Raw genomic sequence first — 19,511 nt, forward strand, 5'->3', positions numbered from 1 at the left:
GACAACGTCATACAATCCTCAGGACATCTGTTCATTTTATTCATTGTTCTTTTAGAATAAACTTAATATCCTTATTTGGATGTTTACCGCCAGTGCTAGACTTTTGCTATTTTACAATCCTTCCTTGTGCCTTACAACAATTATTCTACTATTTTAATGTGCATTTCTGTAATGCTGACGACCAAAGGTGGTGATCATAGATTTTGCATTACTTTGCTCCACACAAGGCAAACCACAGTAGATCAATTATAGTACTGTTCTTAAGTCAGTGACAGTTTATATATTTTTGAAGAATAAACATTTGTGTTTGGGTCATTTTTATGAAGTTCTTTATTGAAATAAAAAAGGCTGACATTAAAGTCTGTCACTTTGTCAGAGACAGACTTCTACTCTAGCAATGCTCAAATCTAAGCTAAAAACAGTTTTGTTTAGCTGTGCATATGACTGAAAGGATTTTCTTTGCACTCTTCTCTTTTATGTCTTAAACTGTATCTGATTTACAAATACAAACTTGCCTTGCCACTTTGGAAACTGAAAGATCAATATCATAACGTCCAGGATTCAAGTAGCACTGACGGAATAACAATTTGACTTCTTTTGCTATTACTTTATGATTCTGAGTAGTACAATTAGTAGTGCCTGTAGATTAAATTAAGTTGAAATAAAATATCTGTCACCAAGAAATTGCACGCTGGCCGAGGACGTTGCAGATGCTTAAAGCTTTCTATTCACTGGTGGAGAGGAGGAAACCCACTGCCCCCTCAAAGCACCACCCAGCTCCGGGACAAACCCTCTTTGTTCACATTTGGAGAGAAATATTGCATGTTGGCCTTATGTTTTTCTGTGACTCAGAGTCAATTTATGTAAAAACCTCAGGAATGATGACTTTTTATATTTTTATATAATTTGGTGATTTGTGTTGCAACTGAAAGTTCCCCCAGGTTACTTTGTTACCTGTTTGTGGACATAAAAGACCTGAATGATTTTATTTGTGCACAATTTATCAGTGTATGTTAGAAATGAGCACAAATGAATCCAAGTCAGTCTTATTATAAGTTATAAAGTATATATATAAAGTATACAAATAGTTGGTTTCCGGTTCCCAGATTATCTCTTTATATTTGGTAATAAAAGTGTATCCAGATAAAATATTGGTCTTATACTATATGTTTATACAGCACTGGGAGCACCTATGTAATTACAATTCATATTGGTAAAGTAAATACTTTATAGAGGTTTTTAAGAGGTCGTTCATGACAGACAGGTGGGTTTTTCTGTCTCCCATAATTAGAGCACAGGCCACCTCCCCTCAAAGATGTCAAATTGTTCTTATACAATAACAACAGTAATCATTTAGTAATGTAATTAGTGGGCAAAACGATAATAAGCCAGCTGTGCCCCACTATGACACCTGGTTTCCCCAGCACTTCCCCAGTGCTGACCAGGCCCTGACCAGAGCATTCTGGAAGTCAGGCTGAAAGAGAAGGACTTTTGGCTTCTGCAGAGGCTCGTTATAAATGGCTCTATCTCTAAGTAAGTTCATATTCTCTCCACAAGAGGGCAGTATTGCATAATAAATTGACACCAAATAATCAAAAACAGTCCAATGCTGGAGACAGTGAGTGCATGTCACTAAAAGACATTCGGAAAAGGAGAAAAAACAACCAGTTGTAAAGCAGAAAAATAGATGACATTTATTTTTAAATTGTTGAGAGCAGGACTGTTTATATTTATATGTTTTCTAATATCAATAATAGTTTTTCATACTGTAGCCATCGAAAATATATATGTGTTTCTTCCTGAGAATCTTCCATGGAATGTGAATACAAAATAATAAATTAAATGGCATAAAGTTGTGGTAAAACAGTAAAAATGTAAGTAAAAGTGACGTCACTTAGCTTATGATTTTAAAAGGAAAGCTAATGGAAAAAATAGTGTCCCCCTGATCTCCAGCTTCATCTTGTATTATTTATTTATTTTCATTTTCCAAAAGAAAGTTCTACAAAATGTATTATGTGATGTATAATAATATTTGCTGATGCATTTCAGCTTTTATATTTGACAAATTCCTTGTTAAATTTGAAGCTTTGGATTAACATTAACTTAATGCATTATGCTGTATTTAATATGCCCAGAATAAAAACAAACAGCTAGTATAGCCATGTTTCACACACATACAAACACACATGGTTTGAATTCTCTGAATTCATAATTGAGTGCTTTTTGATAACCCTCATTTGTACCTAAAATGATTTCAAGATACCCAAACAAGTGAAACCATGTTCCAACTAATATACACACAGTGGATTTAAACTTGGATTTAGTCATCCACAGCAGGTCTTCCAGGTTCTGTCCACAGCGATACTCATCTCTCCTGGAGATTTCTGAGCTGGACTTGACTCCAGCCAATGTCCACATGAGCTTCACCATTGTGTCTGTCTGTCATTAGATAAAAGAGGCGTGTGCCTTTTCAAAGGAGTCAAATGCGCTCATAGAGACACCCCCGTTTCTGTAGGAGAGACAGTTTCCTGATATTAGGGCATCAGTTCTCACATCTGGATGGGCCAGCTGTTAGCGTCCTCTAAGGCATTGTCCATCTCCTCGTCTTCATCCAGAGGCTCTGGCGTTCGTATGGCCAGCTCATGCAGGAATTCAGGAGAGTAGGCTGGAGGCCTAGCCTCTGATTTGAGGCCAATCTTTCTCTTCAGGAGATGAAACTGGTCCCGGATGAAGTTGTAGAACTCGTACTCAAAGCTCATGCGATGGTAGAGAACCTGCAGGGCTTCCAGAGTGGGTGTGTATTTACGCACTGTGCTCGTCAATTTACCCATCTTCATATAGTCTGCACAAAAACAACATTGACAATGCTGTAAATTCATTTTACTAGACCACCTGCAACCATTTTGATTGGCAATGATAATGACTAAACAAATCTGCAACATAGTTAGACTAGAATATGATATATTATAATGTCTGAACATACATTTCTAAATCATTCAAGTTTTGCTGATGACAACAAGGAGAATCCAGATGTTTTAATGGACTTGGCAAAGGCACTTGATTAAGTACAAAAATGTCTCGGCTCCACTAAATTGAAATCTAACACTTAGCTCACCACAAAGCCTCTTTAAAAAAAACGTACATCCAATATATTTAAAACATACATCCAATATAAGGCATTAGGCCCCCAAACAGTTAACCTTTGTGTTAGTGGGTGAATGCCATACCACTGAGCCACAGCTGCACAAGCACAAGAACCCAAAACATCCCAACGCCCTCATAAGAAAAGCCTTTATTCCATCACGGCTAAAAGAATATGCACCAACGCGTTTCAACTAAGATCAAGACACGAGGAAAAATGCAGTTAAGAGGTGTGCACTTCATCACTAGTCTTTCAGAGTTTGTTTAACACACACCAGAGATTAAATCTAGTGAATTGACCTCCAGCTGCTTCAAAGAAGATGGCGTAAATGTAATTCAATTAAATCTCACCTGGACCCTTGTAGATATCGACAGCCCCTGAGAAGTATTGTGGTAAAAGCCGTTCTAAAAGGAGCAGGACATCTTCCAGTTCCTCCAAAATCCCAACAAGAAGGTAGTTCTCCATGACGTTCTGTTTGGCCCTTTCCAAAGCCCACACTCCCGGCTCCCTGGATCAGAAATGTACATGTTAGATGTTACACCACTAAAAGACCACAAAATGTTCCCTCACATTACCTGCACTTTGGATGCTGTCCACAGAAATAAGGAATAATGTAGAAGAGCCTGGGGTTGGAGCACTCTGGGTAATTCTCCAGGATACACACGTTTATGTCCTAAAACAAAAGGAACTATTCAGACCAAAATGTCAAATGTATCTGGCATTTGTAATGGTGTATTTTGCCACTAGAGGGAGCTCTTAGCAAGGACTTGTCTGCATGTTGGGGCTAGTGTATCTACAGTGTAATTACAATAAATGGTGTATTTGTTTTACTATTACTTCAACTACCTGCTATAGTTGAAGTAATAGTAGTAGTGATGTTTGCAGTAGCAGCAGTGAAAGTACCAAACATATTAGTAATAAAAAAATAACTCAATAACTAGATCATACTTCAGCAGTTTCAATATTTTTACCACAGATTGACTAAAGAACTTCACCCACTGTTGATCACTTAGGGCGTGATTATAACTGACCTTCTGACTACACTAGACTTGTGTTGTACTTTGTGAACGGCCTGGGACCAGCAGCAGAATAATGTAACGGTGAATGATTCAAAACACACACAGGAACGGAGCGGGCCAAACACTGAGATCTGTGGAACCTACATCCAAATCCATGTCAGCTGACGTAAGCTCTGATTACAGCAACAGGTCCCGAGCAACCAGAACAACACTGCACAGCAGCCTACATGTAGTAAACACTCTCCTACACAGAGGAAAACCTGCATGTAGTAAACACTCTCCTACACAGAGGAAAACCTACATGTAGTAAACACTCTCCTACACAGAGGAAAACCTGCATGTAGTAAACACTCTCCTACACAGAGGAAAACCTACATGTAGTAAACACTCTCCTACACAGAGGAAAACCTACATGTAGTAAACACTCTCCTACACAGAGGAAAACCTACATGTAGTAAACACTCTCCTACACAGAGGAAAACCTGCATGTAGTAAACACTCTCCTACACAGAGGAAAACCTGCATGTAGTAAACACTCTCCTACACAGAGGAAAACCTGCATGTAGTAAACACTCTCCTACACAGAGGAAAACCTGCATGTAGTAAACACTCTCCTACACAGAGGAAAACCTGCATGTAGTAAACACTCTCCTACACAGAGGAAAACCTACATGTAGTAAACACTCTCCTACACAGAGGAAAACCTACATGTAGTAAACACTCTCCTACACAGAGGAAAACCTACATGTAGTAAACACTCTCCTACACAGGGGAACCTGCATGTAGTAAACACTTACACAGAGTATAAGCCACATGTAGTAAACACTTACACAGAGTATAAGCTACATGTAGTAAACACTTACACAGAGTACAAGCTACATGTAGTAAACACTTATACAGAGTATAAGCTACATGTAGTAAACACTTACACAGAGTATAAGCTACATGTAGTAAACACTTACACAGAGTATAAGCCACATGTAGTAAACACTTACACAGAGTATAAGCTACATGTAGTAAACACTTACACAGAGTACAAGCTACATGTAGTAAACACTTATACAGAGTATAAGCTACATGTAGTAAACACTTACACAGAGTACAAGCTACATGTAGTAAACACTTACACAGAGTACAAGCTACATGTAGTAAACACTTACACAGAGTACAAGCTACATGTAGTAAACACTTACACAGAGTACAAGCTACATGTAGTAAACACTTACACAGAGTATAAGCTACATGTAGTAAACACTTACACAGAGTATAAGCTACATGTAGTAAACACTTACACAGAGTATAAGCTACATGTAGTAAACACTTACACAGAGTATAAGCTACATGTAGTAAACACTTACACAGAGTATAAGCTACATGTAGTAAACACTTACACAGAGTATAAGCTACATGTAGTAAACACTTACACAGAGTATAAGCTACATGTAGTAAACACTTACACAGAGTATAAGCTACATGTAGTAAACACTTACACAGAGTATAAGCTACATGTAGTAAACACTTACACAGAGTATAAGCTACATGTAGTAAACACTTACACAGAGTATAAGCTACATGTAGTAAACACTTACACAGAGTATAAGCTACATGTAGTAAACACTTACACAGAGTATAAGCTACATGTAGTAAACACTTACACAGAGTATAAGCTACATGTAGTAAACACTTACACAGAGTATAAGCTACATGTAGTAAACACTTACACAGAGTATAAGCTACATGTAGTAAACACACAGAGGACAGAATAAACCATCTGACATTTGTATACAAGCATCAGCAGGTGATAAATGCACTGATAAAGTCTGCATTAAACAGATCCATTTGTCACACTCACAGGGGCCCACATGGACTGCTGGACTGTGACAGAGATGAAGTACTTTCCTGGAGCCTCCTGGAGGACACAGTGTGGACTAAAGAAGAGAGCAGACCTCACTGAGGCTCTGATGGTGTGATGAATGATCCATCCATTCAATACTGAATATTCAATACATGACCTTTTACTGAATCTATATATTTAATATAGAATAATATATAGTAATATTATAACTATAATATCCATGGGTTAATACTTGCTCCATATGCATAATATATGTAATATATAACTAAATAATGCTCTCAGTATCATTATTTAGTTTGTTAAGTTGTAAAATGTTACACAGGGTATACATTCATACCATATACAGCATAATGAGTTTATTGTAAATACTAAGCTTGTCAGCATTTTGTAACCTGTGCAAACATGCAAAAGTATTACATGAGCTTACACCCCATAACTTCTCAGTGACCTCTGAAACCATGGCCTTACTCTAACATGAAGTAGTGCTGGTCCCATTTAAGTTTAAGTGCAATATCCGCAGTCAGGATATTGGGCTGTGGCACGTCTGTCATTCATGTACCACTAACACTTAATTGTGTACAAAGACACGAGACAAACTTACTGAAACTTACTGGTAAAGTAATGCCTGCAATACTGAGCATTTTCATAGTTACTCATTATTTTGAAGTAAAATGAGCACGAGTACGTCACTAAACACAGCTACGGTTTTGGCACTGTTCCTCACGTCTGTAGATGCTGCAGACAGATTCTTATCATACTTTGTGTGTTGTAGATAAAGCACTGTAGGCAGCCATAAATAAAGATGACACAAATGATAAGTCTACTATCTCCGCCTGCAGCTGAATCCTGAAGTACAATTATACAATTAAACTTTACATTTTCAGTCAGTCTGACTAAAGTGTTCCTGTGCGCGGCTGAAGAATGCCTTTTTGACGTTCAGTGAAGCAAACCAAAGCGTTTCAAAGCAGCACAACAAAACCCGGAGGTACCTTCAGCCCAAAACAGAGCACCTTTGTACTGCTGTAGAGCCTGGGAAATATACTGCTGTTTAATACATTTGACTTGCCTTTTGACAATATTCTGGAAGATAAATCTGAGCATAATAAAACACATGGAATTAAAAAATACACCGAAATATGTCCGCTTTTGAATCATAAAGAAAAGCAGTGTCAGATGTGAAATGACGTAAATCCAATTATAAGTAGCTCTTCCTTTGCAATGCTCCAAAACTTTGCAATTTTAAATGATATACAGAATGATACAAACCAGCCCATTGTAACAGGAAGTGACATGTGCGACCCTATTCCGTCACCAACATGGCTCCTCTCCAGAAGTCTCTCCGACGGGACAATGTCGAGAGCCCTTGTGTCCCAACATTTAGGAAGCCCCTGGGAACACTGCCACTACACAATCAACCCGTGCACAAAACGCCCTCTTTAGCCACAACATTAGCATATTACAGAGCCCCAGCGTGCACACTCGCTCACATTGTCCCTAAACTCAGTGTGGATTGTACCAATGGACCTTTCAAAGTAGCAGAAACAGAGCCTTAATCGAAATCAAGCAGAATGGAGTCTACCAGGTATTAAATTAGAGCGACTGATGTATCAGAAGGATTTAACGGTTGCACAAGGAGAGCGTGGGAGCCGAGGTCAAATTCCAGCTACAATTGTATTCATACAGGTTACTGCAGTAACTGCCAAATTTTAACACCTAGAATTGTCTCTGGAAACCGCAAAAAAAAATTCCTATAGCTTAAAGTAAGACCAGGGTGGTATAAAGTTATGATAAACCTGGATTAGACCAGGACTTAACCAAAGAAGGAACATCCTACCAAGTCTACATCAGGACTAGTCTTGTCACTGAAATGTCAAACTTGAAAGGCCTGGATATAGTACACTGACTCACTGATACTGCAAAGATAATAGAAAACACTCAATACTCACAAAAATAATAGTTGTTTCTTTAACGTTACCACATGGTCATGTTCTAGTTCTGACATAGACACTGACCCTTCTAAAACTATTCAGCAAAGGTCAGATTTTGATGTAATTTGTATCAGTATCAACACAAATGAGAATCTAATTTCCATTCCAGTTTTAGAATTGATCATTATGTGGATATATAGTTGTATCTATAAATATTTTTTGTCAACTCTAATTGGGAAAAAGGACTCAAAGCAGCACCAAACCAGGAAAAGCATGAACACACCCAAAATGAAGATTTGCTACTGAAAAAATAGATACAAACAATGTCTTTCAAACAATTTTTAAATAAGATTGGAACAAAGCTGAGAAAAACATGGGCTGAATCAGGACAAAGACTAAACCAGGTCTTAGTTAGACAACATTAGGACTTCACAGGATCTAAAACAGAACAACACAATCATCTCATTAATCCGTAATGCCACCATAGTCACACATGGCAGGACTGTCCATTATGAAACTACAAAAGTGAGTCTTGAAAGCATTTGCCCAACTGATGGAGGGAATAATGTTGTTAAACCTGAGGCGATGCGTAATGTTTAAAATGACAAGACAAGTTTAAACTCGTGTTGGACCAGCCAACTCCTCCTTTATGATGTCTCAGTGTGTGCATGTCTGTCAGGCCCAACTGAATCTCACCTATTAAAGAGTGTGGGAACATGGAGTGCCGTACTGCGTCTGATAGAGACATTTGAAAGCAACACGTGCTTTCATGTGTATATCAGGGGATTTATGCAAACACGTAGCTGCAGAAGAGGCTTTTCCCTGTTCAGACGCCTGAGGAGGCCAGTCTAGCCAACTCAAAAAGGATTTATGTCTTCATGTACTACTATACTACTTGTCACCTTCATCAGTGCAAAATTAAATAGGGGAAAATACATTATGTGCATCAATTGTAGGATAAAGAATGTATTTTATGTACTAATATTGATAATGGTGATTTGTGAAATGTATAGATCCTGTACACAGATTACTGTACTTTTTTTATGTATTCTAGACATTCTAAATACAGAATATTAAAAGATGAAGCTAGGAATGGTTTTAAAAGGTGCAGCATAAGATGAGCAAGGAACGGCAAATTAAGAAAATCAAAATTCTCATAAAGAAAACACATTCCTACCATGGAGAAATGAGCGATTAAATTAACAGATAAAACATATTTTTCATGGAAACAACACATGATTTGACATTTTGATTTACTAATGCCACTGTCTTTGCTGAAAAACATCCTTTGCACGTGTTTTAGAGTCTGCTCGGTCTAGTTAATGACGATTAAAATACCTGTTATAGTGTCAGTTTCATAATACTTTTAGCAGTCCCAATTATCGCGACTAAATGTTACAGGCCAAATCCCCAACACCATCAAACACAGGCGGTCCCAGGGTCACCACCGTACACATGTTGAAATCAGGACCATATCCCGTGAATCGGAGAGCTTATTTAAGGGTCTGACAGAAAGTTTTCCAGTGCGTCAGGAATGTATGGCCCACATTGACGAGGTTCAACGCTCGTCACTGTTCTTTCATTCACACCTCACACACACACAGAGTGCATACAGTACAGTTCAGTGGCACTGGGGCTAATGCACTCCAGGCATTTAGGATTTATTTAGCTCGGCCCATAACTCCCCAGAGCGCACCACTGTGAAACTGATACACTGCGGACACAAACCCAAACATGTGACCCCCATTAGAACTGACTTTAGGAAGTAACACAAACTGACTTTCACTTTGAAATCTAATTAGTCTGTGTTTGTCTGTCTGGGTCCCACCGGCCTATAACTGTGTCCCGACCTTCTCACCTGTTTGGTACTAACGAACAATTATGAAAAGGAGTACTTAAAAGTTCTACACAAGTAAGAGTACTGCTTCTTGTTTGGAATATTATTACCAAAACGGAAAAGTAATAGTCCTTGCCAAATGTCTTTCTACACTATCTACTCCAATTTGGCTGTAATCCATTCTATCTATAAAGGCTAATGGACAAAATGTTTAAAAAAACTCTCAGTACTTATTTTTGCGACCTTTAAAACAGTATTTCCATTCTAAAATAATAAAAGTATCTCATTTCCACCACAGGTAAGTCATTAGTGAGTCCATATAAACGCACAACTATACTGTGTAACTGCAGCGAGGGGCCTCAGTCTGCATACTTTATTAACTCAACTCACATGCTAGAGACTCAAGGGAAAACTGTACAATATTTAATTACAGCCAGTCAGGCTCAAGGCGGAGTGACATAGACTCCTCCCGTTGGCCTCCTATGGCCTAGTTTAAAGTGCACTATGGGCCAGGGTCTTTGCCAGGCTGTAATTGGATCAAAATACACTAGCTTTGATCAAGGGTATGAGCGAAAATGACTCAAATCTCTAATTAAAATGATTAGTATCAAGTGAGACGTTTTGTGCTTTTAGGGGTCCCCCATGGCTCTAGCTTAGGGCCTCTACATTTTGTGATAAGTGTATTTTCACATGCACAATTTTTGGTGCGTTGCGATTAGATTTGTGATATACGGTATATATTTAAGAAGTACACAACCCCAGGAGCGTTAACATTTGAGACTGACAAGAATCTCATCAATTTCAGAACGTGTTTGAGTTTGTACGTCTAAAGTATAGGTACAACATGTTTCTATAAAGCGACGGGAGAGTTCGTTCATTGCAGAGGACATAATTGCAGCCTTTGCTAATTGCGCAAACTGAAATTCCTGTTTGGTTTTGATTACGATATATTGTGCAATGTTTAAACTGAATTTTAGTCCTAGTAAAATAAAACATTCTTATATACCATATTTTCCAGACTATAAGCCGTACCTTTTTTCATAGTTTTAGCATAATTTTAGTTTGGGTGCGACTTATACTTATAATTATACTTATATACTTATACTCCGGAGCGACTTATATGTGATATTATTTGTTATTTTCACACTTGTAACCGCATTTCATACTCCAGTGGGACTCTTACATGTTTTTTTCTTCTCTATTATGCATTTTTTGGCTGCAACTTATACTCTGGAAAATACGGTACATATTTTTTGTTTCTTTTAGGTTGGGATAGTAAAATATTATACAGCAATATATAAGGATTTTCTAATTATTTCAGTATAAAAACTTTAAAACACGGTATTATCAGTGTGATTTTGTGTATTTTGAAATGGTTGAAAAATCATAATGAGCACTGAAGTAGTCTCGGTGGTTACCATAGCCTGGGTAGAGGCGTTTAACAGGCCCTGAGTGGGAGTGGGAGTGCCAACATGGGAATTTTCCAATATCCTTTCATGTGGTAGTTGAGAAGTGACGTTGCCATAAACACGACGTTTCAAATAAGTGGTGACATAATAGTCCTGTGAGAATTTGTAAATATCCTTAAGTCTGATTTCTATTCATACAAAGCAACTTTACGAGGCCTCATCCATGTGTTTTTGTGTTTTATACATGGCCAGTGGGTGGAGAGGAGCTTTTATGCTTAGAATGCTAATCTACATTAATTCTTCTTGCAGTTATGTCACATCATTATGGTCAGGGTTTAATTGCAGTTCAAACGAAAAACAACGTCATTTTTCCTGTGATGATACGAGCTCGTTGTGGAAGAAGTGGTCCAATTTAAAATACACAAGGATAAAACTAGGCGTAATAATAACAAAGACATAGTGCTTCACAATTTAGCTTCCTCTGTTGCTGCTCTAATACTACTGCCACTACTATTCCATTTGCGAAGGACATATTTCTCTACAGGGACAATAACGTGTACCTTCATCATCTCATCTATTCAATTTACTCACTGTGTTAAAAAGCTTGGTCTCCCTGGAAATGTCTTTGCACCATGACGTGTTTTTTGTTCCGTTTTTAGCCACTTCTTACCAAGTATCGCTCCTCGTCCTTCATGGTGGGAGTTCGTAGGAGGTGGAACTGCTCTCCTCTGAAGTCCCCGAACCTCCTGAAGAAGTAGTTTGATAGGAAGCGGTTGATCGGATCTCGGATTATGTTGAAATAAACGGGTTGTTCGATTTTGAAACTGCAAAACAAACAAACAAACAGACACTTATAAATATGCGAACAGAAGGCCGTTTTGGACACTTTGTAGGCGTGAAAGTGTGTGTTTTATACCTGGTGAAGTTGAGAAAGTGAACGTGTCTCGTGTACAGGAAAGGCTCTGGTATTGACGTGATGTTCTTCATGAGTGCTACCTGTAATGCAGAAAAACGACATATAACACAGCATCCATCATACATTAAGGAAAATAAACAATGATAGAGCAGGTGGAGAGTTTGAGGTAGCTGCTGGTTCTGCTGCTGCGGTGGAAAATACAGTCCAACACATTGCTAAAATTCAAAATCAATAACTCAAAGGTAATTGGATGAGAGGTAAAGGTAGCAGGCTGTGATTGGCAGATAGGGACAGCTCACAAGGAATATACTGTTTTTGTGGTGGAATTTATGCAACGTTTTTATGACCAGTGCAGAAATAATTTGTCAAAACTTGGATTGTAACAAAATGTAAAAAAAATAAAATAAATAAGGCTACTATTCAAGTTCTTTCCGTCACTATGATTCAATAATATAATCAGTCATCTCCATAAAATCTACTTTTCCAGCAGTCAGGTCAAGCTAAGGAAATCCAACAAGTTTCCCACATTCCTTCCACTTTTCAGAGAAAATGATCGGCCAAAGAGTTTCATTGAGAGAGATTGACGTAAGCGAAAACAAACCTGTCTGATCACAAAATATTACGTCTACAGAGTCCATCACTTCTTGTTATTTCAGCCCAAAACTAGCTCTGAAAGTCTCCAGCAGGTCATACATTAATGATGACTTCTTATTTTACAGCGCATGCAATTTTGAATTCATTTGTATGAGAGAGACTTTACAGTTTAGATCTAATAGAAACATACCGTATTTTCCACACTATAAGGCGCACTTTCATTTTCTCAAAAAACGACAGTGCTCCTTATAATCCAGTGCGCCTTATATATGGATTCATTAGGCCCGAGCCCCAGCAGGGCGGAGGGCCTATTGCTCCCGCAACGCTGCCGAAGTCAGCGTTGCAACTGTCTGACCAAACATGCGGGCTGCGCCCGCATGTTTGGTACCCCGTCGCCCCTGGCAAGTACAGTGAACTAGCCCATGCCGAAGGCATGGATCATGCATACTTACTCCTGCTATGACAGATATCGTCAACAATGAGTGAATGGGCGTAGCCCATTCACTCATTGTTGACAACAGCAGAGCGAAGCGCTGCATTCCTCCAAAAACACTCCTGGCATCGTCCCGTACGCGAGAGTCCATGCCGCAGGCATGGGCCATGCTTGTATCTGCTCAAATCAATGGAAGTCTATGGGGAGTGGGCGGGGCATCCCGACGGAATAGGGAGTGACGAGCGCGTAAGCGCTCGTAATGATGATTCCACCCCATGACGGCATCGGGAAGGCTTAGAGCTTTCAAACGATGTATCATTTGTTGTTATAGTGGAAACGGCTATATTGTTTTTGCTAATAATATTATTATTTTTATTTTTTTTTCTTCATCTGCACTTTGAGCTCTAATTTGACCCCCTGAACATGCTCAAAAACTCACCAAACTTTGCCCAAAATTCAGAATCGGCGAAAAATTTTGTTTTTTCTGGACCATTTTTTTTTTCGTCAAAAAATGGCGCGACAGCTCCACCGACAAAAGTCAAAATACATTGCCCCTATGGGAGACGCCCCGAGGTCAACTTTGTCGTAGAGCTACGAAATTTGGAACACGCATTCCTCTCGTGAGGACAAAAAAAAAATATTATTGTGGCCACGCCCCCAGACTTACCCTATGCCCGCCATCTTCCTTTGAAAATGAAAACACGCTGAGTTAGCCATTTTGTTTACGTCAAACTTTGACAAACTCCTCCTAGGGCGTTTTGCCCACCGACTTCAAAATTGGTTTACGTCCTCTAGACAAGTGGGGCATCTAAAGTTATCCAAATTTTTGGGATACCTTTTACGGTCTGTGTGCGGCGCAGCCGCAAAGTTGGACAACATATTTTGAGATATTGCAATTCTAAAAATTGCTCCCATTTGATCAAAACGAGTCCGATTAGGACCAAATTTAAATCAGTTGTTAAACTTTTAAGTTTGGACCAGTTTAGGATGACAAAATTGAAATGGGCGCGATAGCGCCCCCTACAGAGTTGCCTTTGAGTGAACATTGATGGACAAAAACTGGTTTTACACAAATGTTCCAAACTTTGCCCAAAATTCTATTTTGGGGTCCCGAGCAAAAGGCCAATCAAACTTATGCCTTAATTTTTACGGCGTAGCCGTAGCCATGACGGAAACCTCCCATGTTATCCCTATGGGAAAATCGCTAAATCTCTCGAATATCCACATTTTTCTGTTTCACACTTTAACGAACTCCTCCTAGGGCGTTTTGCCCACCGACCTCAAAATCGGTGTACGTCCCCTAGACAAGTGGGGCATCTAAAGTTATCCAAATTTTAAGGATAACTTTTACGGTCTCTGTGCGACGGAGCCGCAAACTTTCCCTGAATTCTGACTATTTGGCCTTCAGAGTGGCCTATAAACAATAGAGTTTTTCCAAATTACATGATATTTTGCACAAAATTCTAATTTGCCATCCTGATCATAAAAGTATGAGAGCCAAAGTCATATTTTGTACGGCGTAACCGTAACGATGACAGAAACATCCCATGTTATCCTTATGGGAAAATCGAGAAATTGCTCAAATCACCACATTTTTACGCTTCACACTTTAACAAACTCCTCCTAGGGCGATTGCCTGATCAAACTCATATTTGGGGAAAATCATCTACACAAGTGAGCCATCAAAACTTATCCATATTTTGATTTTAAGTGCTACGGTCTCTGTGCCGTGGAGCTGCAAATATTCTGTCACAGATGGGAAAACGCCAAATCTTTGAAATGTTCACATTTACGCTTCACACTTTAATGAACTCCTCCGTGGGCAATAGCCCGATCAAGCTTTACTTTGGGAAATATCATCTACACAAGCGGGGCATCAAAAGTTATCCATATTTATATTCCAAGTGCTACGGTCTCTGTGCGGCGGAGCAGCAAATTTGACTGACACTTGTGTTCATTTACACTGGATTGGCCATGTCCAATGTGTCGCCGTCTGTCAAGTTCTTTTTCAATTCAACACACAATAAGGGCGCCATCTTTATCAAGTCGAAAGTGCAGAGTCGGAAGGCCGGCGGCCCGCGAGGGCCGTTGGATGCCGCTTGCGGCTTTAATTATTAGGCCCGAGCGCCACAAGCTGGCGAGAGGCCTATTAATCTCGTAAGGCCGTGCGAAGCACGGCTGCGAAAGTGCGCACGTAGTGCGCACGAAATCGAGCGCGAAGCGCTCGCCCACTTCCAAACACTCACTAACGCACTCCTTCACTCACGCACGCCCCGTGCATACTAATTAATAGTAGGAAAATGGAACATTACCGTTGTAAACGGGCGAAGCCCGTGCAAAAGTGCGCACTAAACGAGCACTTTACATTGGGATGACGACCGCGAAGCGGTCGTCATCCCCATATAAAGCACTCATTTGCCCTAAGTAGCTCACGAATACGTTCCCCATCTCTTGCATGTTCCGTGCATATAAGCATGTAATGCAAAAATTGAACATTATTACTGTATAGAGGGCCAAAAACACAAAGTGGGCGGAGCCCACTCAAAATTAACGAAAGTACCCGTCAGTGACCAGGGACCCACACCATGAGGTAGGAAAGCGCGAGCGCTTTCCGAAAATGTATAGTTTATGATATTTGAAAAATGGGAAACATTGTTTTCGCATCGGAATATTCTTCTTCTTCTTCTTCTTCTTCTTCTTCTCGGGACCAACCCCCCTATTTTTCACCCAGTGAACATTGACGAAAAGTCACAAAAAATTTGCACACCTCTAAAAATCGTGCCTCTCTACATTCTGGCTATTTCCCTTTTCTAAAATAAAAAAAATTGGCGCGTCAGCGCCCCCAAATGTACCAAAAATGCATTGAGAGATGGGAAATGACCCAAAAAAAATCTGATCGTAGAATCATGAAATTTGGCGCAGAGGTAGATGGTGACAAGAGAAGTAAAAAATATTATTACGGCAACGCCGTCCGCCCAACCAAATGTCGGCCATATTGCTTCAAAAATGGCTAAACATGATTTTGGAGTTTTTCCAAACGTCGTACTTTTACGAACTCCTCCCAGGGCGTTGGCCCTAAAAAGCTGAAATTTGGTGAAAATGCTACTGAGGAGTGGGACATCAAAAGTTATCCAAATTACATTGATACCTCTCACGGTCTCTGTGCGGCGAAGCCGCAAACTGTAGCTAGAATTTCAGAAATCTCCCATATTTAAAATTTCTGCCGTTTGCGCAGATAAAGTCCGAATTGCGTCAAATTAGAATCAGTTGTTAAACTCTTTGCCCTAAACCCACTTGAAGTGAAATAAATTCATTTGGCGCCACAGCGCCCCCTACAGATTTTATATGGAGGTTAAATGTTTAGTTTTGCGAAATTATATGAAATTTGACACACAACTCAATTTTAGCATCCCCATCAAAAAAGTCAATGAGAGCCATGTCATAATTGTTATGGCGTTGCCGTAACGATGACCGAAACCTTCCATGTTATTCCAATGGGGAAATCGCCAGAACATGTTTACACTTTATACTTTCACAAACTCCTCTTAGGGCGTTAGCCCTATTAACCTGAAATTTGGTGAGACTCATCTTCAGGGGTGGACCATCAAAAGTGATCCACATTTTTATTCAAAGAGTCACGGTGGCTGTGCGGCAAAGCCGCACATTGTGCCAAGAATTCAAAATAAAATTGCTTTTTGATGGTAAAACAAAGGGGAGAAGATGTGACAGCGTCACAGATTCAGCAGTAGGCGCAATAAAAGGACAATTGGGGCGCGTTAGCGCCCCCTCCTCTTGCGGCGTGGCGGCGGCGTGGCGAGGGCCGATCATTGCCGCTTGCGGCTATATTTTTTATTATTTTTCTTGTTCTTCTGCTTTTTGAGCTCTAATTTGACCCCCTGAACATGCTCAAAAACTCACCAAACTTTGCCCAAAATTCAGAATCGGCGAAAAATTTGATTTTTTCTGGGCCATTTTTTTTTTCGTTAAAAAATGGCGCGACAGCGCCACCGACAAAAGTCAAAATACATTGCGCCTATGGGAGACGCCCCGAGGTCAACTTTGGCGTAAAGCTACGAAATTCGGGACACGCATTCCTCTCGTGAGGACAAAAAAAAAATATTATTGTGGCCACGCCCCCAGACTTACCCTATGGCCGCCATCTTCCTTTGAAAATGAAAACACGCTGAGTTAGCCATTTTGTTTACGTCAGAATTCTGACTATTTGGCCTTCAGAGTGGCCTATAAACAATAGAGTTTTTCCAAATGACATGATATTTTGAACAAAATTCTAATTTGCCATCCTGATCATAAAAGTATGAGAGCCAAAGTCATATTTTGTACGGCGTAACCGTAGCGATGACAGAAACATCCCATGTTATCCTTATGGGAAAATCGCAGAATCGCTCAAATCACCACATTTTTACACTTCACACTTTAACAAACTCCTCCTAGGGCGATTGTCCGATCAAGCTCATATTTGGGGGAAATTATCTACACAAGCGGGGCATCAAAAGCTATCCATATTTTGATTTTAAGTGCTACGGTCTCTGTGCCGTGGAGCTGCAAATATACTGTCACAAATGGGAAAACGCCAAATCTTTGAAATGTTCACATTTACGCTTCACACTTTAACAAACTCCTCCGTGGGCAATAGCCCGATCAAGCTTTACTTTGGGAAATATCATTTACACAAGCGGGGCATCAAAAGTTATCCATATTTATATTCTAAGTGTCACGGTCTCTGTGCGGCGGAGCAGCAAATTTGACTGACACTTGTGTTCATTTGCACTGGATTGGCCATGTCCAATGTGTCGCCGTCTGTCAAGTTCTTTTTTAATTCAACACACAATAAGGGCGCCATCTTTATCAAGTCAAAAGCGCAGAGTCGGAAGGCCGGCGGCCCGCGAGGGCCGTTGGATGCCGCTTGCGGCTTTAATTCTGGTTGTGCTTACTGACCTCGAAGCGATTTTGTGTGTTACACGTTTTGTTTGGCTTAATGCGCCTTATAGTCTGGTGTGCCTTATACAGTATATGAAAAATTATTGAAAATAGACCCTATAGTGCGGAAAATACGGTATTTAAAAGAATAATTCAAAACATGTGAAAACTCCTCCTACTACTGCTAGTACAACAGCAATTACTGCAACAACAGCAACAACAACAAATGGAATGACTATTACAACTAAATCTAAAACTAAACTAAATCTACTACTACTACTACTACTACTACTACTACTACTACTACTACTACTACTACTACTACTACTACTACTACTACTACTACTACTACTACTACTACTACTACTACTACTACTACTACTACTACAACTGCAACAACAGCAAATGGAGCGACGATTACAACTACTACTACTACTGCAATAATAATTGATAATTGACCAAATGTCCCAATTAACTGTCACTTTCTGTTTAAAACCACATCCAACTTGCTAAATAAGAACTGCCATGTTGCAACTCTGACAGGGCAATATCTGATAAACCATATCAGACTGCATTATATTCCACGCTCTACTTTGTTGTCATTTTCGCTCTTCTTTTCTCACATCATATTAGCGCACAAACCCTGGAAGGTATAAATCCCCCGCATAACCCCACATCAGCCCACAGAAGATGAGTAAAAAAAAAAAAATTCCCAAACAGCCCGTGGCTGTGTGCGAATGTAATGTTTTTGTTCACAGTGTCAGAGAGCAGCGCCGTGCAGGAGAAGGTCTGCGCACACCAAACTTTACAGAGCCTCTGGTGCCGCGTTAGCCTTTGAAATGTGTCGGAACACTTTCCACAGCCCAACACGGCGAGAGGGACCTGCACAGAGCGCCTATAACACCAGCTTATGCACACAGCGAGCGAAAACAATCATAACCGGCTCTCTTTATGGCTGAAACAATCCCATTCCTCCTTGACGCAAGCATTTCTGGCCTCATTTCGTTAAACTAAGAGTCGGGCAGTTTTAATATGTGATGAATGACCTTTAAGTTCAGTATGAAGCCTTAGAGAGAGAGAGAGACAGTTTTGACTTAGAGCTTACATATGACTTCAACCGTTATCATTATTATTTAAAAGTGAAGTTGTGAAAGCAGGTCAGCAGCCAGGTTACTTTAAAATGCATAATAGAGTATAAAGTATTGGACATATCTGCTTCTTTTGAGAGTTTGTATCGCACTGTGATTGGTTAAATCAGTTCTCTCTCATTCAGAGCATGATTGACAAGTATGAGGAGTGGGTTGGGACAAAAAGGTGTGTTTGAGTGACGGAGCAGCTTTAAACAGAATCAGAATCAGAAAAGGTTTATTGCCATTGTCAATGAACAGAATTCACAAACATAGGAACTTGCTTTGGTCATTTGGTGCAACATAAAACAAT

General features: G+C 39.7%; 1 protein-coding gene across 2 annotated transcripts in view; it reads right to left on the reverse strand.

The window, feature by feature from the left end:
• Positions 1 to 1,680: 1,680 nt before the first annotated feature.
• The window catches only part of usta (uronyl 2-sulfotransferase a), a 59,008-nt gene continuing 41,177 nt past the window's right edge, over positions 1,681 to 19,511 (reverse strand). The window contains exons 5-9 of one of the 2 annotated variants that reach the window (XM_072442783.1): positions 12,107 to 12,186; positions 11,861 to 12,014; positions 3,718 to 3,815; positions 3,493 to 3,650; positions 1,681 to 2,842 (exon numbers count right to left, since the gene is read on the reverse strand). In XM_072442783.1, the coding sequence (XP_072298884.1) occupies positions 2,550 to 2,842; positions 3,493 to 3,650; positions 3,718 to 3,815; positions 11,861 to 12,014; positions 12,107 to 12,186 (783 nt within the window). In that variant the 3' untranslated portion in view covers positions 1,681 to 2,549. The remainder of the gene's footprint in view (positions 2,843 to 3,492; positions 3,651 to 3,717; positions 3,816 to 11,860; positions 12,015 to 12,106; positions 12,187 to 19,511) is intronic. The other variant, XM_072442792.1, reaches the window with a different exon arrangement.

Source organism: Eucyclogobius newberryi, unplaced genomic scaffold, assembly GCF_026437365.1.
Source record: "Eucyclogobius newberryi isolate DKJ021-1_F unplaced genomic scaffold, fEucNew1.0.hap1 SCAF_1, whole genome shotgun sequence".
NCBI lineage: Eukaryota > Metazoa > Chordata > Actinopteri > Gobiiformes > Gobiidae > Eucyclogobius > Eucyclogobius newberryi.